Source organism: Pleuronectes platessa, chromosome 13 (assembly GCF_947347685.1).
Source record: "Pleuronectes platessa chromosome 13, fPlePla1.1, whole genome shotgun sequence".
Classification (NCBI taxonomy): domain Eukaryota; kingdom Metazoa; phylum Chordata; class Actinopteri; order Pleuronectiformes; family Pleuronectidae; genus Pleuronectes; species Pleuronectes platessa.
The window spans coordinates 12,656,676-12,681,337 of record NC_070638.1 but is presented as its reverse complement, the minus strand read 5'-3'; the positions used below and the strand labels follow the sequence as shown (position 1 = coordinate 12,681,337).

Here is a 24,662-nt window from a genome sequence, read left to right as displayed (position 1 = left end):
TTTCTTGCTGTCATTTCGTCACAATCTAAAGAGTAAACCAATTCTCACTGATAGTCATTTGTGACTGAAGATGTTGTTGGCTCATTTTGACAATAAATGCAAAGCAGTTTTATGTGTACAGCACATTTCAGACAAAAGGTAATTTAATGAGGTGGAAAAGAAGAAAAGCTCAGCGAGCACGTCAGGACAGAGGTCATGTTCTGTGTCATGGCTGTGAAGATGCAAAATATATATTTTGACATGGTAGAGAGGAGCTGTGTGTCTCTTTCAACATTTCATAGAACTGAGGTCAAGTGAAACTGTAAGAGCATTTGAGGCCACAGCGGGGAACAGTGTGTGTGTGTGTGTGTGTGTTTGTGTGTGTGTGTGTGTGTGTGTGTGTGTGTGTGTGTGTGTGTGTTCCGTTACACTACATACCATCTTTATAAGCATTTTACTCATTTTCAAGTTTAGACCTTTGACACATCTTAATATCTTTACCATAATATATACTGTGAAACCTTCCCGGCCAGGCCATCACAGTGGGAGGAGAACCAGGGGAGACGACTGACAGCTCAGAGCAGATTTTAGTTAGTGAGAGCGGCCACGTGGGCACAAGGAAATAAGGGAAGAGCTCCATCTCCCTTTGCTCCCCTGCTGAGAGGTAATGCTGCAGCACATCTCATTGGACGTCCACTGGAGCAAACACAGCAGATCAGTTTTAAGAAAGGCATGAAGCAATGATAGAAGAATCCAACCATCATGGTAGAAATACACAGAGGTCAATTACGTGCATTTACCGTCAGTCACTCTCAATAACTGGCCTTAGTCACGTTCAGAGTTAGCTTTGTTTGTTTTGAATGATCTGGCTTATGTGAGAACTACCATAAAGTGTTAAAACAATAAATTCTAAAGCTTAAAGATCAATGTCCAAAAGAAAACATCTTAACATATAGTAGTTATATTTGAATAATGTTGAAAGACAAGGTTAGCAATCTTTTTTAAATTCTTGCTGTTTACAAATTGTCCAAACAAATATTGTATTAGTTCGTCTCCAGAAAATCTTTAAATAACTGAGCAATCCCTTAGTTATGCTGATCTTGGCTTAGATTGCTGTGGGAACTCCCATCATGCACTGAGCACATCTCTTTCCTTTACCTTGTTATCAGATCTTATCACATCATACAAACAAAACCCACAAGTACTTCCGTCTTTGTGTGGTATTTAAGGCATCGTGGCAAGAGCTGATGCAGACAAACAGAAATAATCCAAAGATGAAGACCTTGATGGTTGTGTTGGGTTTATCCCTCATCACCTTGTGTGTGGCTGAGGTCCTGCATCTGGATCAACAGGCAAAGGACACCAACAGCTTCCAGCGTCCCAGCGTCGAATGTGCTTGTCACTGCGAGATCCCGAATTTGGATGGCAATTGTCTTAAAGCCTTGAAAGAATTGGAGGACAAGCAGAGAATCACTGATAAGGATCTGAGGAGGCATATCCAAGGTAAGAGCGTTCAGTGGGTTCTTCCTCTGAATGAAACTATGTGTCATAAAGTTTTCATTTTGCCTCTCAAGGTAACCAGGTGGCATTTGGAGCAGCCATGGGCAATGTTGGAAATATTGGACCTTACAACCATGAGATCACACTGACCTACAAGACTGTCCTCTCAAACACGGGCTCATACAACCCTGCTACAGGTAAACTTCCCAGATTTATTTGTGTTCACTGTTAATAATGAATTTTCCGTTTGATTGTTTGTTGGTTTGTTTGTTATCAAGCACGATAACACAAAACCAACAAAACCGATTTCCATGAAACTTGAAAAAACGCGGAATTAGTCCAGGTAGAAACTTTTCAATTTTGCTACGGACCTGGATGAGGGGCAGATACTGGTTTTCCAGACTCATATAATGTCACTGTGACCTTTGACCATTGAAAATACAATCAGTTTATCTTTGAATCCAAGTGACATCTGTCTAAAAGTGAAATAAATTCCCTAAAGCTGGTGTGAGATATTAGACTCATGAGGCCAACAACAGGTTTGGTGAGGTCACCATGACCTCGCTCTTTGACCACCAAAATCTTCTTGGGATATTTCATTCCTCGACTTTTGGGCCCTCGCGGAGGAATGTGTTTGGGAGGGAAATGGTTGATATTGGTTTTATTAATAATAATGTAAATTATAATGCAGTAAAAGAAAGTGATGGTGGCCGTCATCCCGAAGCATTTCTTGCTGTCATTTTGTCCCAATCTAAAGAGTAAACCCATTCTCACTGATAGTCATTTGTGACTGAAAGTGTTGCTGGCTCATTGACAATAAATGCAAAGCAGTTTTATGTGTACAGCACATTTCAGACAAAAGGTAATTTAATGAGGTGGAAAAGAAGAAAAGCTCAGCGAGCACGTCAGGACAGAGGTCATGTTCTGTGTCATGGCTGTGAAGATGCAAAATATATATTTTGACATGGTAGAGAGGAGCTGTTTGTCTCTTTCAACATTTCATAGAACTGAGGTCAAGTGAAACTGTAAGAGTATTTGAGGCCACAGCGGGGAACAGAGTGTGTGTGTGTGTGTGTGTGTGTGTGTGTGTGTGTGTGTTCCGTTAGACTACATACCATCTTTATAAGCATTTAACTCATTTTCAAGTTTAGACCTTTGACACATCTTAATACCTTTACCATAATATATACTGTGAAACCTTCCTGGCCAGGTCATCACAGTGGGAGGAGAACCAGGGGAGACGACTGACAGCTCAGAGCAGATTTTAGTTAGTGAGAGCGGCCACGTGGGCACAAGGAAATAAGGGAAGAACTCCATCTCCCTTTGCTCCCCTGCTGAGAGGTAATGCTGCAGCACATCTCATTGGACGTCCACTGGAGCAAACACAGCAGATCAGTTTTAAAGGAGGGAGGATGGTTTATCAAACTAAAGGGTTTAATGTCAATATCTATACAAACAAATGTTCAAACTGGATAATAAAACTCTTCTGTGAAGCATCTTTTTAAAGGGAATCTTTGAGTTATACACTATAATGTTATGTCCTGTGCTATCACCACTGAACAAACTGTTTTCCATCATGGAAAATCACGAGCACCCTCTCCACCACCTAGTGGACAGACAGCAAAGCACTTTCTCCAACAGACTAGTTCAGCTCCGCTGCTGCAAGGTCAGAAACAGGAAATCTTTCCTGCCCACAGCAATAACACGGTACAACTCCTCACCTCTCACAACCCTGAGCCGTAGATTCTGTCCACACCAAAACTCTCTCTGCTTACTCCTGCAATAACTGTGAATGTGCACATCTTATTTTCATATTTTATTTTGAACGTCATTCTATTTTGAGTTATTTTAATTCTTCATATATTTGTCATCATCATCTATTTCTGTTTTGCTATTTTGCTCTATGTGCAGTATTCTGTAACACAATTATTTCCCAATTTAGGATCAATAAGGTATCTATCAATGTATCTATCTATCTATCCATTTCCTTAAATGTAAACATATTGTTATCAATAAGACTCCGTACCCTCTTCTCTCCTACCCAGTTGTCCCATTTTGCCCTTTTATGGACTTAGATGATAAAGCAGCCAATGAAAAATTATCCTTTTTTATTGCAAGAATCTGAAGCTACAACTGAACATTATATTTCACAAACAGCCATTACCGGGCTATTTCAGTTTCCTAGGTATGTGAGGTCTTTACATCAGACGTCCCTTGAGACCAAAGTGACGTATCCACTGTTTTAGACAATCTGACTGTGGCATGAAGCAATGATAGAAGAATCCAACCATCATGGTAGAAATACACAGAGGTCAATCATGTGCATTTACCGTCACTCACTCTCAATGACTGGCCTTAGTCACGTTCAGAGTTAGCTTTGTTTGTTATTAATGATCTGCCTTATGTGAGAGCTACCATAAAGTGTTAAAACAATAAATTCTCAAAGCTTAAAGATCAATGTCCAAAAGAAAACATCTTAACATACAGTAGTTATATTTGAATAATGTTGAAAGACAAGGTTAGCAATCTTTTTAAATTCTTGCTGTTTACAAATTGTCTAAACAAATATTGCATCATTACAAGTACGTGTGTATTTTCTCTCCATAAGTTTGAGTTTTTGATGTACTTTTATAGATTTATTTCAGTTGGGTGTTATCAAATAGACCTTTGGCAAGTTTCTTATCATAAGCCTTGTTATCATTTATCATACAGATAAAACCACCTTTCTGGAAAAACACACTGGTACCTCCTTCTTTGCGTGGTATATAAGGCATCGTGGCAAGAGCTGATGCAGACAAACAGAAATAATCCAAAGATGAAGACCTTGATGGTTGTGTTGGGTTTATCCCTCTTCACCTTGTGTGTGGCTGAGGTCCTGCATCTGGATCAACAGCTAAAAGACACCAACAGCTTCCAGAGTCCCAGCATCGACTCTGCTCGTCATTGCGATAGCCCGAATTCGGATGCCTTTTTTCTTAATGCCTTGAAAGAATTGGAGGACAAGCAGAGAATCACTGAGAAAGAGATAAATGATCTGAGGAGGGAGCTCACAGGTAAGAGCGTTCAGTAGGTTTTTCTTCTGAATGAAACTATGTGTCATAACCTAACATAACATGCCTTGTGTCAAGGTAGAAACTTTTCAATTTTGGTACGGACCTGGATGAGGGGCAGATACTGGTATTCCAGACTCATATAAGGTCACTGTGACCTTTGACCATTGAATGATGTGACGCCCCGGCTTTGACACCAGGCTCTGTGGTTTCCATGTGTGTGTGTCTCCTGTTTTCTCTGTTCAAACATGCAGGAGGAGCTGGAGAGTGCAGGCGGTGATTAATGAGGGGCGGGGCGGGGCTCCAGGTGATGGCCACCAGGTGATGGCCATCACTATTTAAATGGTGTCCCAGGACCTCAAGGCTCTTGTCCTGCTCTGACCACCTGACGCGGGAAGGCTGTCTGCCCTGTCCGTTTTGTATTTTTTTTGTAAATAAATGTGAAGAATTGTAAAAACGTTACCCGACGGTGTCTGTCTTCCCTATGTCACGACTATTGTGAGCTAGGTAGTCGTGACATGTGGGGGCTCGTCAGACTTTTGGATCTGGAAATAGTCTGCTGTATGCGGTGTTAAAATTGTCTGCTGTTAGCTGTGATAGCGACGTGCGGTGGATAAACTCTAGACTATCCTACGTTCTGTGGGGACATGAGGTGAGTAGGTCTAGTGGTAACTGGCGAGGGTTTTGTGAATGAAATTGTAGTAGTAGGCGTGCCCTGCTGTGTCCTCGCCGGGTTGTTTGAGGAGACCTGCACTGTCTGAGTGGTGATGTTGGCGTGTTTTGCGGGGTTGTGGACTTAGATCTCGACGCAATATCCACTCGGTTTTGTTTTGTGTGGTGTGATCGTGGGTTTTTCGTGGTGGGGCAGCTGGTTACACGAGCAAGAGCTCTCCCCATTTTTGAGCGCCTCCGCGCTGGGTTTTAGGTTCCAGTGACGGGAGTCTGGACCAGTGGGCACCGCCGCTGATTAAGGCTGCATCGACTTTGGTCGGGATGGCTGGCATCTGACGGTATTGGTGAGTGTTCATTTCTTTTGTTCACTGATCCCCGGTTCTTGGGCTCCGTTAGAAGCTAGGTCAGTTTAGTCGGGGGGTAAATGTTTAGGGGGAATGCTCCGTGATTTGTTTGCCCTACTGTGTTAACCGCGTTTCGTGCACCCCGCGGCGGCCCTCCTACTCGCGGCGGCCCTCCTGCTCGTCGCGGAGGTAATGAGTATTCATTTGATCGTGAATTGTTAAGTGCTGGGTTGCACTGGTTATGAGCGAAGTGGAAAACTTTTTGGATGCTCCTTCGGAGAGCTTATTGCTGACGGTAACAGTAAAGGAGTTAATAAACGTAGCTGATTATTATTCTATTGAGATTACGCTGCCTAGATCTGCAAGGAAAGACCGGTTGGTAGATATCATTCACGAGGGCTTACAAACACAACAGGTGTTGCCTTTTTTTTGTACTCCAGTTATGGATTCAGATCAGACGACCGGTCAGAAGTCCGAGGCTGAAGCATCTGCTATTTCTCATAGTTTATTAACTTTTGAACAGCAAAAAGCGATTTTGCAAATGCAAATGGAGCAAAAGAGATTAGACGCTGTAGAAAGGGAAAAGGAACGTTTATTGGAACAGGAAAAAATACAGTTAGAGCACACTCGTCTAAACCTGATGGCAGAGGGGAAATACGGCAATTCCAATCAGCCATCAGGCTTATCAAATATGGTTAAGTTTCTCCCGAAGTTCAACGAACGGGACCCAGATGTTTTCTTTTCCTTATTTGAAAGTGTCGCTTGTGATCTTAAGTGGACTAGTGTGGACAAGGTTTTATTGCTACAGACTACTTTGCATGGGCATGCCCAAGAAGCTTTTGTCGCTCTGTCTGCTGTGGAGCGTAAAGATTACAAAACTGTTAAAGATGCCGTGTTGAAGGCATATCAGCTAGTACCAGAGGCTTACCGACAACGTTTTCGTAATCATCAAAAGTCTAATAAACAAACTTATGCTGAGGTAGGCAGGGACCTGTCCAATTTGTGTCATCGTTGGCTTGCAGCTGAGGATGTTGAGGATTTTGATGCATTGTGCAATTTAATGATTGTAGAGCAGTTCAAGAATATCTTGCATGAAAGGGTGGCTATTTATGTAAGCGAACACAAGGTAAAAACGGTCTCTGAGGCTAGTTCCCTCGCTGATGGATATTTCTTAACACACAAAAATATTTTCCGTGAATTTGCGCAGCGCAAAGATTATTATCAGCGGGAGCAGCGCTCTGATCTTGTTAATACTGTCCCACGATTTAATGCTGGTCCTACCGTGAGATATAACACTGCGGCGGTGGGTAAAGGGAATGATGGCAAGCTTGACAATATGTGTCATAAATGCCATAAGCCAGGTCACTGGAAACGCCAATGTCCGGAGTGGTCACGTAATAGGCCTAGAGAAGGCATGGTCAGCACCAAAGACGTAGGGTGCGTGTCTGCTGTTCGTTTTGCTTGTGTGAGGAATGCACAAAACTTAGATGGTATCAATGCTTTCCCTTCCAAGTGTTCTATTTCAGGGGGAAATGAAAATTTGAATGTTGTGCCTACAACTATTCCTGACGCTGATTACACTCTGTTCGTTAGTGATGGCTATGTATCCTTGGTTGGTGACTCTCGTAGAGTGCCAGTCAGGATATTGCGCGACACTGGCGCCTCTGAGAGTTTTATTCGTCAGTCTGTTCTCCCTTTTTCCTCGACCTCAGACACTAATAGTGTGGTCTTGATTCGAGGAATTGGGTTACATTCGTTTCCCGTGCCGCTGCATAGGATTGAACTGAATTCTGGCTTTGTAAACAGCGGAGTGATTATTGCTGTTCGTCCATCGCTGCCGGTGGATGGCATTGATCTGATTATGGGCAATAATCTGGGACATGATTGTGTTTATCCCTGTCAGTCTCCGCCACCACCTGTGGTCAGTACAGGCGTGTTACTGTCACCTGAGTCTGACAAATGTTTTGAGGATTTTCCAGAGGTGTTCACTGCCTGCGCGGTGACTCGTGCTATGGCTCGTGCGCAGGTAGAGAAAGCCCCAGACGTTTCTGGGTCGTTGTCTAAATTGTTCATTCCCGACTTACCAGTACCGTTATCTGTTGATCAGGTTATTGATGCTCAGAAAACTGATACCACTTTGGAAAAGTATGTTGCTATGGCTAATGATAATCAGAGTGTAGATCATGGTTATTTTGTCCAAAATGGTTTACTGCTTCGCAGGTGGTTGCCTCATGCAGGTGCTGATGTGGCAGGTCAGGTGCTGCAGGTGGTAATGCCCGCCGTGTATCGTGAGTTAGCGTTGAAAGCTGCTCATGGCGAAACATCTGGTCATTTTGGTATAAGAAAGACTTATAACCATGTGTTGCAGCATTTTTACTGGCCTCGCATTAAACGTGATGATGAGGGATTTGTAAAATCATGTCACGTTTGCCAGGTTGCTGGGAAGCCCAATGAGACCATAAAACCTGTGCCACTGAAGCCTATCCACTCGGTTGGTATTCCTTTTGAGTACTTAATTATTGACTGTGTTGGACCCCTGCCAAGGTCAAAGTCTGGTATGGAGTATATGGTCACGGTGATGTGTCAGGCTACTAGATATCCTGCAGCATATGCCGTGAGGTCGATTAGCACTAAAGCTGTAGTGAAATCGTTGTCTCACGTTATTTCCATATTTGGCATCCCAAAAGTTATTCAAAGCGACCGTGGTTCAAACTTTAAATCTAAGTCCTTTGCTGAGGCATTGAAACAGCTAAGCATTAAGCATAATCTCAGCAGCGCATATCATGCACAAAGCCAGGGGGCGCTGGAGCGTTTTCATGCCACCTTGAAGTCCTTGTTGCGTGCTTATTGTATAGAGCTAAAGCGGGAATGGGAAGAGGGTTTACCATGGCTCCTGCTGGCGGCACGTGCTGTCGTGCAGGAGAGTACAGGTTATAGCCCTAATGACCTCGTCTTTGGCCACAAGGTGCGTACTGCTGTCTATTTTAGGCAGTGTTTTGGACCGTACATAGCCACCAGAGAACTTGGCAGAGTATGTTCAGGGTTTTCGTCGCAAGCTGTTCCTGGCATGGAAAATGGCGAGTGAAAATCTAAGTAATGCTCAAAAGAAAATGAAGAATCTGTATGACCGTAAGGCACTGGTGAGGGCTTTTAGCCCAGGTGATCAAGTTCTGGCATTGCTGCCTATAGCGGGTTCACCGTTCGAGGCCAAGTACTTGGGGCCGTATACTGTCATCCGCCAGGTCTCAGAAGTTAATTATGTGGTGTCAACACCTGAAAGAAGACGCAAAACACAGCTTTGTCATATCAACCTGCTCAAGCCTTATTTCCCTTCATCTTCACAGATGCAAGGGAAGGAGGTAAGGCTGAAACCAGTAGGGCTTGCTGTGGGGTCAGATGCACCCGACATCACTCAGGTGGCAGTGAGGATGTCGTGTGTGGGCCCGATGATGCAGTGTTGCAGGCTCGGCTAGTTAATAGCGAAATGCTGGCTAATTTGGATAGTCTTCTTAGTCATTTGAAGAGTGAACATCGGGAGCAACTAAAAAGTTTAATTTTTGAGTTTTCATCCCTATTTTCTGACACACCAACCTGTACCAGCGTGATCGAACATGACATAGATGTGGGAGACGCAAAACCGGTTCGTCAAAGGTTTTATCGCGTCTCACTCGACAAGCGGAAAAGTCTTGATTCATCCGTGCAGTACCTCCTTGATAATGGATTTGTTACGATACGAGTCGGGTGGACCCCAGAGCGGAGGCAAAACACAGAGCACGGAGGTGGTGCGTTCAAGGATGTTTATTTAACATGGGACAAGGTAGATAGACAGGGTGCTGATGCCTCCGGGGGATCTTCAGCGCAGGGGAGAGGCAGGAGGGCAGGACGAGGGAGTACTGATGGCTCCGGGAGTTCTTCAGCAGGAGGGAGAAGCAGGTGAGCAAGATGACGGGGTAGCTGATGGCTCCGGGAGTTCTTCAGCGGGAAGGAGAAGCAGGTGAGCAGAATGACGGGGTAGCTGGAGGACAGGAGAACAGACACGAGGATTAGCGGGGATAATATCCACAGGAGAACCTGACTTAAGAGCCGAGAACGAGAAACTACCACTGTAGTGACGAGGACGAACTGGCGATGACTCCGCGCTCAGCCAGGGCAGATATGGTGAGCAGTTGATGAGTGCAGGTGCGCCTGGTGAGCCGGGTCATCTAACGGGACGAGCTGCACCTGCGGGGAAAAGGAGAGAAGAGAGGAGGAGGGGCACTGGAGGAACAGAGAACTGTGATAGGATTAGCCGTACCATCTTATTCCAGCTGGGCTTCTCCTTGTCTGCTGGTAAAGAAATCTGAATCTTCCTTCAGATTTTGCACAGACTATAGGAAGGTTAACACGGTGACAAAAATTGACTCGTTTCCGTTACCACGAATCGAAGATTGCGTTGACCAGGTGGGTAGTGCCCGGTTTGTCAGCAAATTTAACTTGCTTTAGGGTTACTACAAAGTGCCATTGACTCCCAGGGCCCAAGAAATGTCAGCGTTTGTAACATCGTCTGGACTTTACTCTTATACCGGGATGAGTTTTGGACTGCGCAACGCCCCTTCAACCTTCCAGAGACTCATGAATAGAGTTGTGGGAGGGTTGGAGGGTTGTGCAGTGTATTTAGATTATGCTGTCTGTTATGCAGACACCTGGGATACACATCTGGTCCGTATTCGTGCATTTTTCGAGCGGTTGCGGGCGGCTAATCTGACAGTAAACCGTGCGAAATGTGAATTTGCGAAGGCCACTGTGGTTTACTTGGGCAAGGTGGTAGGGCACGGGGTAGTGCGGCCTGTGAGGGCAAAAGTGTTGGCCATCGACAGGTTCCCCCCTCCTGGGACGAAGACAGAGCTGATGCGATTCCTTGGAATGGCTGGTTATTATAGGAATTTTTGTTCAAACTTTTCAACAGTGGTGGCCCCATTGACCAATTTGTTAAAGGGCACTGTTAAGTATGAGTGATCCTCTGAGTGTCAGATAGCATTTGATAATGCAAAGCTGTTGTTGACCTCTGCTCCAGTGATGGCTGCGCCAAGACTGGAACAACCTTTTTTGTTACAGGTTGATGCCAGCCAAGTTGGTGCGGGCGCAGTCTTGTTGCAAAAGGACGACACTGGGATGGACAGGCCAGTGTGTTTTTTTTCGCGCAAGTTCAATAAACATCAATTGAACTATTTAACGATTGAAAAGGAGGGTTTAGCCTTAATATGGGTTCTCCAACATTTCGATGTTTATGTTGGGGGAGGTTTATATCCTGTTGTGGTGTTCATTCAGTCTCTCAAAAATTCGAATCAGCGCTTAATGCGCTGGGCACTTTTTTTGCAGCCGTACAGACTGAACATTCGGCACATCCGTGGCCGGGAAAATGTGATGGCTGACGCCCTTTCTCGAGCCCTGGAGGAATGAATGAATGTGTTTGTCTGTTTGTTTTCCGTCTGTCTCATGTCTTGTTCTGTTTCAGCTGTCCCGTGTGTCTGGCGCCGGATATATGGGAGGATGGGACGGTATCAAGGCCATGAGTGAGACTGTGTGGACTGGGTGAATGGTGGTTTGGTGTGAAGGTGCAGCATGTGTGGGTGTTCACTTAGGCCTATGATTGTGTACACATGTGTTGGTGTTTTAGGATTTCTAATAATAGTTAATAATTAGTAGAAATATTGTTGATTGGGGTTTTTGAGTTGTTTTACCAGAAACCCATGGTATGGGCTCCTGTCTTTTGGGGGGGACTGATGTGACGCCCCGGCTTTGACACCAGGCTCTGTGGTTTCCATGTGTGTATGTCTCCTGTTTTCTCTGTTCAAACATGCAGGAGGAGCTGGAGAGTGCAGGCGGTGATTAATGAGGGTTATGAATGAATTCCAGGATCCTGGAGGTGGCGTTGAGGGAGAAGATCTACCTCGCCGGCAATGGACCCTCCTGAACCGCCTTCGCACAGGGGTTGGCTGCTTCAAAGCGTCCATGAAGAAGTGGGGCCTAACAGACAGTGCAGCGTGTGAGTGCGGGGAGCCTGAGCAGACTGCCGACCACATCATCACCACCTGTCCCCGGCATAGACCACCCTCAGAGGAGGGCCTCTTCCAAGTGGGACCTGAGACGAGGGAGTGGCTACACGACACGAAGTTGGACATATGAAGACGATACACGAAAGAGAGAGAGAGACGAAAGAGAGATTAATGAGGGGCGGGGCGGGGCTCCAGGTGATGGCCACCAGGTGATGGCCATCACTATTTAAACGGTGTCCTGGGACCTCAAGGCTCTTGTCCTGCTCTGACCACCTGACGCGGGAAGGCTGTCTGCCCTGTCTTTTTGTATCTGTTTGTAAATAAATGTGAAGAATTGTAAAAACGTTACCCGACGGTGTCTGTCTTCCCTATGTCACGACTATTGTGAGCTAGGTAGTCGTGACAATATACAATCAGTTTATCTTTGAATCCAAGTGACAATTGTTCAAAAGTGAAATTCATTCCCTAAAGCTTGTGTGAGATATCAGACTCAAGAGGCCAACAACAGGTTTGGTGAGGCCACCATGACCTTGCTCTTTGAACACCAAAACCTCATCAGTTTGAATTGGAAGAAATTTCCTCCAAGGGCGTTCTTGGGATATTTCATTCCTAGACTTTTGGGCCCTCGTGGAGGAATGTGCTCTACTAACATCATTCCAGTTGTCTTTGATTGTGTAGAACAGCTTCTGTGCTTACAGTTTAATAACATGTAACTGTCTCTCTGTTTATCATCCTCAGGTATTTTCACTGCTCCAGTCAAAGGAATGTATTACTTCAGCTTCTCTGGTCATAATCAATCACCTAAGCCAATGGGGCTGCGACTCATGAAGAATGGAGAGCAGATCGTTGCCGCGTTCAAACATATATCTACTAAAAGCAATGACGCGGGAACTAACGGCATGACTATACCTCTTAATGTGGGAGACCAGGTGTACATGACGCTCCGGATGGATTCAGTGATTTATGATAATAAAAATAACCACAGCACCTTCATTGGACATCTGTTATTCCCTTTCTGAGAAAAATAAACTCCAGAGAGAGAAGAGAGTCAGTGAGGTGCAGTACATTGTTACTTCAATTGTGGTGTTGCTTAATGAATTAAAGTGTTAATGAAAACACTGTATGATAATAAATCAAGTTAAACGGGATCCTGATCAAAACTTTGTTAATTGAAAGTTTTATATTCATTGATATGTTTCTTTTTGTGTTGTGTTTCTTTTTAATCAATAAACACACTCCAGCCTCATATGATTCCGGCTCTTCACTCAAACCATTCACGTAGAGCCTTTGCATGCACAGCCACACAACTAACATGGAGTCCTCAACATCAAATGCTCCCGTCTTGCTTTGAGTATATTTACTGAAGAGCATGAGACTTTGCTCGGGTCGAAACAAAGAAAAGGTCTCGGAGCATGACAGGACTCAGGTCATGTCCTGGTTTATGGACAAATGAGGAAACACAGGCTGTGACTATGTAAACTACAGTGTATCTTACAGCGTGGTTGAGAGGAACTGCAGCTATTTCAACATCTCCTAGATGCAGGGACGAGTTATTTTAATTCTTCATATATTTGTCATCATCATCTAATGCTATTTTGCTATTTTGCTCTCTGCAGTATCCTTTAACATAATTATTTCCCAATTTTGGATCAATAAGGCATCTATCAATGTATCTGTCTATCTATCCATTTCCTTAAATGTAAACATATTGTTATCAATAAGACTCCGTACCCTCTTCTCTCCTACCCAGTTGTCCCAGTCTGCCCTCTTATGGACTTAGATGATAAAGCAGCCTATGAAATGATTTTCTACTGCAAGAATCTAAAGCTACAACTGAACAATATATTTCACAAACAGCAATTACCACAGAAGTGGCTGGGTGCAAACACACAGGACGAACTGAGCATATGACTGCTGAGGCTGAAAATGCAGAAAGGATGCTGGATACCTGTGGGGGGGCTGTGAGCACTTCAGTGTGTCTGCTCCGTCCTCCCACTCAGTGAGCAGTGTGAGAGGTAGACGCAGAGCATTCAGTCTATTTCAGTTTCCTAGATATGTGAGGTCTTTACATCAGTCCTCACTTTGGTGGATAAATCACCAAAGTGACTTATCCACTCTTGTAGACAATCTGACTGCGGCATGAAGCAATGATAGAAGAATCCGACACTCATTGTAGAAAAACACAGAGGTCAATCACATGCATTTCCCCGTCACTCACTCTCAATGGCTGGCATTAGTTTCATTCAGAGTTAGCTTTGTTTGTTTTGAATGATCTGCCTTATCTGAGAGCTACCATAAAGTGTTAAAACAATAAATTCTCAAAGCTTAAAGATCAATGTCCAAAAGAAAACATTTTAACATATAGTAGTTATATTTGAATACCGCAACACAGAGTTCTCCGGCAAAACGAAAGGTGGAGGTATCTGCTTTTACACTAACTCTGGCTGGTACAACGATGTGACAGTGATTCAACAGCATTGTTCTCCTGATCTGGAATATTTTTCCATTCACTGCAAACCCTTCTACTCCCCTCGTGAGTTCGCTTCATTCATTCTGGTCGGTGTTTACATCCCACCGCAGGCTAACGTGCAAGAGGCACAACGCATGCTCGCTGATCAGATACTGTGTGTGGAGCGGACTAACCCGGACTCCTTAGTTATTGTCCTCGGGGACTTTAACAAAGGAAATCTCACCCGTGAACTCCCCAAATATAAACAATTTATTAAATGCCCGACCAGAGAGGAGAAAATTCTTGATCACTGTTACACCACAGTAAGCAGTGCTTATCACGCCGTCCCCCGGGCTGCACTGGGACTCTCGGACCATGTCATGGTCCATTTGATTCCTGCATACAGGCAGAAATTTAAACTCTGTAAACCTGTTGTGAGGACTTCAAAGTTGTGGACCAGTGAAGCTGTGGAGGATCTTCAGGCGTGTTTTGACTGTACAGATTGGGATGTGTTCAGGACTGCTACTAATAGTCTGGATGAGTACACAGAGGCTGTGACTTCTTATATCAGTTTTTGTGAGGACAGCTGTGTTCCATCACGCACCAGGGTGATTTACAATAATGATAAACCCTGGTTCACAGCTAAACTCAAAAAGTTAAGGTTGGAGAAGGAAGAGGCGTTCAGGAGCGGGGATAGAGTCAGGTTTATTGAGTCGAAATACAGGTGTAAGTGCCGGTATTTAAGTTCATGAATGAAAAGGTTAAAATGTAACTGATACAGGCAGTATTTGTATTATTCGCTTCTTGAGGCGGAACTAATGTGCTTTGTTCGTAGCCCCGGGGGCCAAGATCACTGTGACACTGCAAACGGCAGGTGCACGGTGCGCGTTTTGTCACCGAAGCTATAAAACTTGTAATGCACATCAAAACCTCTTTTTACGGCAAGCGGCCAACGAGGTATGTTTATATTAATGTCGACACTGAGCGTCATTTTGTGTTCGCTATATGTGTATAATGTGCTGCGATATGTATGGAAATGTTTTGTACTGTGTTTTTACATACTTTCAGTTCTCACGGCGTAACGTGTAAAGCGTGATGGTGTTGATAAGATGGAGAGGGAGAGAGGAGACATGCCACCGCAATAAACGCCCGTTCAAAGGAACCGACCTGTGTCTTGTGTCGTCGTAAGAGGAGCTACAGTGAGAACTCGACTGCTCGGCGCGGGTAGGCGAGACGACGAGACCGCAGCTGTGTGACGACGTGACGGGATCACTCGGCATCGCAGCAGAGCGGAAAAGCAACGCACTTCAATCACTGTCGCCATAGCGGCGGCAATATATGGAAGGTAAACTGTGTCACATGCGCAAGTTTCAAGGCAAAGCCAAGAGGTGCTCCACCATCACCTTCAAGTGAAAGCGGTGTGAGAAGTGGCTCAACTAACTTAAAAAGGACTCAGTTCTGTACATAATGTGTGTTGATGTGTGTTACTCCTCTTAAGCAGCTTATTGTATAAGTGCTAAGTGAATGGGAAAGTAATACTTGTAAATTTTGATTTATGAAAATAGCAGTGTTTAAAGGGTGACTGAAGTGAAATTTAAAGGGCCAGTCCACTAATGTGAAAACCTTTTCTTGTGTGAAGTACAAGTATATTTGAGATTTTTGTTGCATTTTTACAAAGGTATTTGTTTTGCTTTTAAATTTGAGTGAAGTGAAAATACTATTTTATTTAATGCAATATGAAAGTCCATATTCAGACCTGCATGGCTACTTTACTGAAAGCCTTCTGTAGCTTACATTTATACATAGCCTAATCTAATCCATTTGAAGCTCAATAGCTACACACATCCCATAGCCATTCAAGTCATCTCAAAATGTCTTACAAAAGTTCAGAGACCTGCCACAAGAATGCCGAATCACCTGCTCAACATGAAGCTACAGACCCTGACTTCCCAGAAGAGGAGAAAAGCCTACGAAGAAGCGAAAGAACAAGAACCTTAACAGAAAAGGGTAGAGAACTTCAAGAGGAAAGGCTAAAGGGTATCCAACGTCGATATAGAGTAATCTATGAGAGGTGGAGGTGTCAGGCAAGAATAGGCAAGGATATATTGACTGATGAGGCATCCAAGGATGAATTGGGTGAGCTTATTGATAACATACAAAGCACATGCACAAAGGTAAAGAACATTTATGAAGAGTTGCGGGAAATACAAACTCCTGAGCCAGACCTGCGGCGCAGAGTTGACACGTGCGTATCGCTTTCAGGATTTATGATTGAAAAGGCAGAAAGGCAGCTTAAAGGGCATACAGCAGAGGAAGAAGAACCCTGGCCTGATGTTGGATCTGTACTCGACTCAACAGGCTCCTTATCAAGACCACTATCTCAAAGATCGAAACGTGGCTCCAACTACACCAGTGTCTGCTCAGTAAAAAGGTATGAGGCTGCAGCTGAAGCTGCTGCATCCCGGGAAGTTTTGGCGGTTTTGGAGGAACAAGAAAGGGAAACAACAGAGCTTCGGAGGCTAGAAACTGAGAATCTAGCCACACAACAAGCAATGCAAGACAGGCGTAAAAGAATCGAAAGGTTAGAAGAAGTTAAGAAGTTTAACGCTGCTAGAGCAAGAGTGAAGGTCTATGAACAAATTGAAGAAAGGTCTGAAGCAAGCAACTCCCTAAATGAAGCATTACGATTAGGAAAAACTCAAGGTCTTCACACTTATGCCCCAAACCCCCCATTCATTCCTCAAGCTCCACCTACTTCAATGCCCATGCCTCAAGCGCAGAACAGCTCAGACTTGGTCAACATGCTAGCAGAAGCTATAAGTGCCAATCGTCTTCCAACACCAGAGCCTGCATTATTCATTGGAGATCCCTTAAAATACAAGGACTGGAAACTCTCCTTTGAAACATTGATAAACAGGAAAAACATCCCAAAGAACGAAAAACTGTACTACCTAAGAAAGTACTTGGGTGGTGCTGCGAAGAAAGCTGTTGAAGGATTCTTCCTACTGGGCACTGAAGTAGCATACGACTCAGCCTGGCAACTGTTGGATAAACGTTTTGGAGACCCATTCATTATTGGGAAGTCCTACAGAGACAAGCTAAGTGCATGGCCAAAAATAAGCTCTAAAGAAGGTTTCGAGCTAAGAGAATTTGCAGACTTCCTCGAGAGCTGTCAAGCCGCAATGCCCCATGTCAAGACATTGGAAGTTCTCAATGACTGCAACGAGAGTCAAAAAATTCTCCTTAAATTGCCAGATTGGCTGGCATCCAGTTGGAACCGCAAGGCAATGGAATACAGACAAGCAAATGCTGAGTACCCTCCATTCAAAGTATTGGTAAACTTCCTGTCAAAGGAAGCAGATCTTGCTTGTGATCCCATATCTTCAATACAAGCGCTCAAGAGTGTGGAAGGTGAAAAACCAAAGCATCCAAGAAGCCAAACCATTCAAGCAAAGACACTGTCCACAAACACAACAGAAAGCAGCATCTCAGAATGTGTATTCTGCAAAAGGAAAGGACATGTACTCGCCAAGTGCAGAAAGTTTGGTGAAAAGACAGTTCAAGAGCGTAACAAGTTTGTGCAAGTAGAGAAGCTTTGCTTTGGATGTTTAGGAAGTGGTCATATTTCAAGAAAGTGTGACAACAAGAGCATATGTGAACGGTGTCAGAAAGGACACCCAACATGTTTACATGATGACAAATTCAAGGATCATCAATGGTCAATGACTCCAAAGGTGGACACCAAAGAAATAGCTGCAACAGCAACTACTAACAGAATCCTACAAGACGGTTCGAGTACACAGACATCCTCAATTGTACCGGTCTGGGTCTCATCCACAAAACAGCCGAATCATGAAGTCCTTGTCTATGCACTCTTAGACACACAGAGCGACACAACTTTCATTCTGGATGAAGTTGCCCAAAACCTCAACACAACCAAAGAGAATGTAAGTCTGAAGCTATCCACAATGTCTACAAGGTCAGCAGTCATAGCTTGTCAGAAACTAACACATCTACAAGTGAGAGGATATGATTCGGAGAAGAGGATTTCATTGCCACCTCTTTTCACACGAGAGTTCATTCCAGCAGACAGGTCACACATTCCAACTTCTGAAACTGCTCATAAATGGACTCATCTGGAGCAATTGGTAGACAAAATTCCACCACCATTGGATTGCGAAGTTGGCCTCTTGATTGGCTATAACTGTCACCAAGCCCTTCTCCCAAGAGAGATTCTGTCTGGAAAAGAGAATCAGCCATACGGACAGTTAACAGACCTGGGCTGGAGCATTGTTGGCTGCTCCAATCAAGCAAGTGACCACGGTGATTCAATAGGAACCAGTCACAAAATGATGGTACGGCAAGTGACCCCTGATGCACAGCCGTCTGCTAGGCTAAAGAGGGAGGTGCACTTTGTGTGCAGAACACATGTTAAAGTGATCAATCCAACAGACATTATCAAAGCTCTCGAATCTGATTTCACAGAGCGTACCACAGATGGTAATCCAATCTCGCAGGAAGACCTCCTCTTCTTGTCAAAAGTGAAAGAAGGTGTAAAGCAGAAGGAAAATGGTCACTATGAACTCCCACTTCCTTTCAAAACAGACAAGCCCAATCTTCCAGACAACAAACAGTGTGCAGTTCACAGGCTCATGTCATTAGAGCGACGACTAAGGAAAAACGAGCAGTATTGCAAGGATTATGTCCAGTTCATGAACGACATAATCGAACGAGGAGATGCTGAGAAAGTTCCACAGTCCGAACTCAATGACCAACCAGCATGGTATATCCCGCATCACGGTGTCTACCACCCCCACAAACCCGGGAAGATCCGTGTGGTTTTCGACTGTTCTGCACGGTTTCAGGAAACCTCTCTAAATGACCATCTCTTGACTGGACCAGACTTGACTAACACCTTAGTTGGAGTGCTTTGTCGATTCAGAAAGGGTCCAATAGCCATAATGTGTGATGTCGAGAGAATGTTTCACCAATTTCACGTTGCAAAGGAACATCAAGACTACCTCAGATTCCTCTGGTGGGATAAAGGCAATCTTGACACAAAACCCTCAGTGTACAGGATGAGAGTACACCTGTTTGGGGCAGCCTCATCCCCTGGCTGCTCCAACTTTGGCCTCAAACATCTGGCATCGCAGGGTCATGGAAAGTTCAGCGAAGAGTCCATCAAGTTCATACAGAGAAGCTTTTACGTTGACGATGGCTTAACAGGTGTAGAGTCAGCGGCGGAAGCCATACATCTGGTGGAAGAGTCAAGAGCTTTATGCAGAACAGGAAACCTACGGCTGCATAAATTTGTGTCCAATGACAAGGAAGTAGTGGAAGCAATACCACTTGAGGAACGTGCGCAAACCAAGGATCAAGACATGGCTCTTGGAGAACCATATATAGAACGAGCACTCGGAGTTCAGTGGTGCGTCGAAGCGGATTATTTCCAGTTTAGAGTTGTGGTTAAGGAAAATCCACTGACAAGGAGAGGTGTTCTTTCGACTGTTGCCTCCATCTATGATCCATTAGGGTTTGTGGCCCCCTTCATCCTAGTCGGCAAACAGATTCTTCAGGCGCTATGCAAAGACAAAGTAGGCTGGGATGAAGATCTCCCTGAACACATTCTTCCGCAATGGGAGGAATGGCTAAGAGATTTGCCTCAGTTGGCAGCGCTGAAGATTCCAAGGAGCTACCTCCCATCAAACTTCGGGAAGGTCATAAGATATGAGCTTCACAGCTTTTCAGATGCAAGTTTTCAAGGCTATGGTGCATGCTCGTATCTTCGAGCAATAAGTGAACTGGGACACATCAGTTGCTCTCTTGTCATTGGGAAGGCAAGAGTAGCTCCTGTCAAACTAACGACCATTCCAAGACTTGAGTTATCTTCAGCTGTGACATCCGTCCGCAACGCAGACCTCATCAAGGGTGAACTTGAGATTGAAGGCCTGCAAGAGTATTACTGGACTGACTCACAGGTGGTCCTCGGCTACGTGAACAACGACGCCAAGAGGTTCCACACATTTGTAGCCAACAGAATCCAACGCATACGATCCAGCACAAGCCCTGAACAGTGGCGACATGTCAGGTCTGAAAGCAATCCAGCCGACCATGCCTCCAGAGGGTTGAGTGCAGTTCAGCTGAAGGAGTCTAATTGGCTTAAAGGACCCAACTTCCTTTGGCAGCAAATTCCGCCATGTGAAGAAGAGAAAGTAGAAGTAGAAACGACAGACCCAGAGCTTCGCAAAGCCTATGCTCATGCAGCTAAGACAGAGGAGGCGAATGCAATGGCAAACCGCTTCACTAAGTTTTCTGACTGGAACAGAGCTGTGAGAGCCATCGCCAGGCTCAAGAGATATGTCAGAGAATTCAAAGGACTTCAACCAAGAACTAATGAAACAACCAATCTCGAAGAAAGAAGAGAAGCGGAAGTTTTCATTATCAAGCTGACGCAAGAAGAAGCCTTTGCTGGCGACATTCAAAGAATCAGGTTCCAGAAAGGAGACATTCGGAGCAAGCACAACAAGTTGCACAGGTTGAATGCCTTCCTGGACAAAAACAATGTTCTCAGGGTGGGAGGACGGTTGTCAAAATCAGCCTTACACCACGACATAAAACATCCTGCAATTCTTCCACGAAAATCTCATGTGTCAGCCCTCCTCATCAAACATTATCATGAGCGAGTATTCCATCAAGGAAGAGGCATGACCATGAACGAATTGCGTGCAAATGGAATATGGGTCTTGGGATGTGGGAATGTGGTCTCCTCACACATTTATAAGTGTGTAAAATGTAGGAGATACAGAAGATCTACAGAGGTGCAACAAATGGCAGATCTGCCGCAAGAAAGGGCTGAAGAATCCCCCCCCTTTACTTACTGTGGTCTTGACTGTTTCGGCCCCTTTATCGTAAAGGAAGGAAGAAAGGAATTAAAACGCTATGGGTTGCTGTTTACCTGCTTATGTTCGAGAGCAGTACACATAGAAACACTCGATGACTTGACAACAGACGCATTCATGAATGCACTTCGAACAGTTATGGCTATCAGAGGACCTGTGCGCCAAATAAGATGTGATCAGGGAACAAACTTCATGGGCGCTAGGAGAGTCCTTTCTGAGTTGCTCAAAGGAATAGATCCTGAACGTCAGCGAGCATTCGGCTGTGAATTTGTGCTGAACGTCCCATCAGCTAGCCACATGGGTGGGGTCTGGGAGCGTCAGATTCGGACAGTCCGAAGCATCTTGATGGTTATGCTTGACCAAGCCGCAAGCAGACTCGACACCACAACTTTGAGAACGTTTCTTTACGAAACGATGGCTATAATCAATAGCAGGCCACTAAGTGTTGAGCATCTTAATGATCCTACTGGTCCGGAGCCCCTCACTCCAAACCACATACTGACCATGAAATCCTCAATCATTCTGCCGCCTCCAGGACAGTTTTGCAAGGAAGACCTGTACCTGTGCAAAAGGTGGAGAAAGGTGCAGTTCTTAGCCAATGAGTTTTGGCAAAGATGGAAGCGAGAATACCTGCTGAACCTCCAACAACGACGGAAATGGCAAAAAATATCAAGGAACTCGCAAATAGATGACATTGTGATCCTTCAAGAAGATGGCTCACCAAGGAATGAATGGAAGCTTGCTAAAGTTGTGGAAGTGTATCCCAGTGCAGATGGCATGGTACGGAAACTGAAACTTCTAGTTAGCGACACTACATTTGACAAAGGCAAACCACTCACTAGATCAGTTCATCTTGAGAGGCCTATACACAAGGTAGTCACCTTACTTGAGGCCAGCTCAATCACATAAGGTCACTTTCAATGATGCTTAAGAACATTTTTTTTGTTTATTCCACTTATATTTTGTTGTACCGGAAAATCCCACATTTAGGTGGATGAGTGATTTGGTGGGAGTGTAAGTGCCGGTATTTAAGTTCATGAATGAAAAGGTTAAAATGTAACTGATACAGGCAGTATTTGTATTATTCGCTTCTTGAGGCGGAACTAATGTGCTTTGTTCGTAGCCCCGGGGGCCAAGATCACTGTGACACTGCAAACGGCAGGTGCACGGTGCGCGTTTTGTCACCGAAGCTATAAAACTTGTAATGCACATCAAAACCTCTTTTTACGGCAAGCGGCCAACGAGGTATGTTTATATTAATGTCGACACTGAGCGTCATTTTGTGTTCGCTATATGTGTATAATGTGCTGCGATATGTATGGAAATGTTTTGTACTGTGTTTTTACATACTTTCAGTTCTCACGGCGTAACGTGTAAAGCGTGATGGTGTTGATAAGATGGAGAGGGAGAGAGGAGACATGCCACCGCAATAAACGCCCGTTCAAAGGAACCGACCTGTGTCTTGTGTCGTCGTAAGAGGAGCTACAACAGGTTTAGCAAAGAGGTGAGAGAAACTAAACGAGTTCTCAGCCAATGACTCTGCCTCTGTCTGGAGAGTTTTACTGTCGCTTTGATAGACAGTCCTGAAATCATCCCCCATGACACCACACTCCAGCCCATCAGCCGCAGCTCCCCCACGAAAGCAAGGGCCTGCACCTCTACACAACTTCCAACCACAGTGACGACTCTCTCCATCCTGGAGAGGGACGTCAACAGACCATTCAAGAGACAGAACCCACGCAAAGCAGCCGGGCCAGACTGTCTCTCCATCAATCCTGAAGCACTGTGCTGATCAGCTGTCTCCGGTGTTTACTGACATGTTTATCACCTCACTGGAGACATGTCACGTACCAGCCTGCTTCAAGACCCCACCATCATCCCTGTCCTCAAAAAAACCAAGATCGCTGAACTCAACGATTACAGACCCGTCGCCCTGACCTCTGTGGTGATGAAGGCATTTGAGCGCCTCGTGCTGTTCCACCTCAAAGCCATCACTGACCCTCTCCTGGACCCCCTGCAGTTTGCCTACAGAGCCAACAGGTCTGTAGACGATGCAGTCAACATGGCCCTCACTTCATCCTCCAGCACCTGGACTCCTCAGGAACCTACGCCAGGATCCTGTTTGTGGACTTCAGCTCTGCCTTCAACACTATCATCCCGAATCTGCTGCAGGAGAAGCTCTCCCAGCTGAGTTTGCCTGACTCCACCTGCAGGTGGATCACAGACTTCCTGTCTGACAGGAGGCAACGCGTGAGGCTGGGTAAGTATGTCTCTGAATTCAGATTCATTAGCACCGGTTCCCCTCAAGGCTGTGTTCTTTCACCTCTTCTCTTCTCCCTGTATACCAACAGCTGCACCTCCAGTCACCAGTCCGTCAAACTCCTGAAGTTCGCGGATGACACCACCCTCATTGGGCTCATCTCTGGTGGGGATGAGTCCGCCTACAGGTGGGAGATTGACCATCTGGTGACCTGGTGTGAGCAGAACAATCTGGAGCTCAACGCTCGTAAAAACAGTGGAGATGGTTGTGGACTTCAGAAGGAACCCAGCCCCACCCACCCCCATCACCCTGAGAGACGCCCCAGTCGTCACTGCGGAGTCCTTCCGCTTCCTGGGCACCTTCATCTCCCAGGACCTCAAATCACCAAAAGAGGACAACAGAGGATGTACTTCCTGCGGCAGCTGAAGAAATTCAACCTGCCAAAGACAATGATGGTGCACTTCTACACCTGCATCATCGAGTCCATCCTCACCTCCTCCATCACCATCTGGTTCGCTGCTGCCACCGCAAACGACAAAAGGAGGCTGCAGCGTATCATCCGTTCTGCTGAGAAGGTGATCGGCTGCAATCTGCCATCTCTACAGGACCTGTTTGCTTCGAGGTCCCTGAGGCGTGCAGGCAAGATTGTGGCTGATCCTTCCCACCCGGGTCACAAACTCTTTGAGGTTCTTCCCTCGGGCAGGAGGCTGCGGGCCATCAGGACCAAAACCTCCCGCCACAAGATCAGCTTTTTTTCCGTCTGCAGTTGGCCTCATCAACAAGGCCCGGGACCCCCACCTGACTCTGACTTTTATTCCACCCCCTCACCTCAAGGATGTGTTAAAATAACACATTATATCATATCATATTATATTATACTGCATTACATTGCATATTGCAATCGGACAATGTTTACTGTTTTGCATTTCACTTTTTACTTCACTTTTTATATCTTTTATCTTCTATATTTTTTTAACCAGAAATGTTTATGTCAAAATAAATGTTACTTTGTATAAATATTGGAAAAAAGTGAGTAAATAAGAAGTAAACAGTGAGTAAATATATACTGGTTTTCTATTTTTTATTGCCTTTCCTATGTATGTTGTATTATTGCGTTTTTATGTTATTGCGTTTTTATGTCCTATGTTCATTGTATGCACCAATTACCAGAGCAAATTCCTTGTAGGTGTAAACCTACTTGGCAATAAAATACTTCTGATTCTGATTCAGATGATGATTGACCGCTGAGACTGACTCGTTTTGTTGGGACATCACTTATTGCAAAAGCTATTACATTGGCAGAGAGAATACATCTCTTGGACCTTTGTCTAGTATCAACACAGATCTACAGGGTTTAACGACACATGAAGGCTGCCACGGGTTCTCTTTCATGTTTGGAAGGGGAGGGTGAGGTGAGGGGTATCCAGCTGCAACATGAAACTTCACCACTAGATGTCACTAAATTCTACACACT

General features: G+C 44.9%; 2 protein-coding genes across 5 annotated transcripts; both read left to right on the top strand.

Annotated features, from left to right (window-relative positions):
• Positions 1-1,219: 1,219 nt before the first annotated feature.
• LOC128454033 (complement C1q-like protein 4) lies at positions 1,220-12,828 on the top strand. Of its 2 annotated transcripts, none has more exons than XM_053437175.1 (3): positions 1,220-1,482; positions 1,554-1,676; positions 12,319-12,828. In XM_053437175.1, exons 1-3 carry the CDS (start codon positions 1,227-1,229, stop codon positions 12,597-12,599), a joined length of 660 nt encoding a protein of 219 aa, XP_053293150.1. In that variant the 5' UTR covers positions 1,220-1,226; the 3' UTR covers positions 12,600-12,828. The 2 variants fall into 2 exon arrangements, with proteins under 2 accessions (XP_053293150.1, XP_053293151.1); XM_053437176.1 differs by lacking the exon at positions 12,319-12,828 and adding an exon at positions 2,690-2,977.
• Positions 12,829-14,770: 1,942 nt separating this feature from the next.
• Positions 14,771-22,415, top strand: LOC128454032 (uncharacterized). 3 transcript variants are annotated; one of them, XR_008341587.1, is made up of 3 exons: positions 14,771-14,986; positions 15,098-22,173; positions 22,285-22,415. XR_008341587.1 is itself a non-coding variant. In XM_053437173.1 (2 exons), the coding sequence occupies exon 2, from the start codon at positions 15,901-15,903 to the stop codon at positions 21,835-21,837; it is 5,937 nt and encodes a 1,978-aa protein (XP_053293148.1). In that variant the 5' UTR covers positions 14,771-14,986; positions 15,098-15,900; the 3' UTR covers positions 21,838-22,406. The 3 variants fall into 3 exon arrangements, 1 of the variants encoding a protein (XP_053293148.1); XR_008341588.1 differs by having other exon boundaries at positions 14,771-22,173; XM_053437173.1 differs by having other exon boundaries at positions 15,098-22,406.
• The last annotated feature ends 2,247 nt before the right edge of the window (positions 22,416-24,662 follow it).

Excerpts from the sequence above, each read along its gene's own strand:
- LOC128454033 (XM_053437175.1), top strand. The coding sequence starts at position 1,227 with ATGCAGACAAACAGAAATAATCCAAAGATGAAGACCTTGATGGTTGTG. Across the intron at positions 1,483-1,553 it reads TCTGAGGAGGCATATCCAAG|GTAACCAGGTGGCATTTGGA; the intron begins GTAAGAGCGTTC and ends TTGCCTCTCAAG. Across the intron at positions 1,677-12,318 it reads CTCATACAACCCTGCTACAG|GTATTTTCACTGCTCCAGTC; the intron begins GTAAACTTCCCA and ends TATCATCCTCAG.
- LOC128454032 (XM_053437173.1), top strand. The coding sequence starts at position 15,901 with ATGTCTTACAAAAGTTCAGAGACCTGCCACAAGAATGCCGAATCACCT.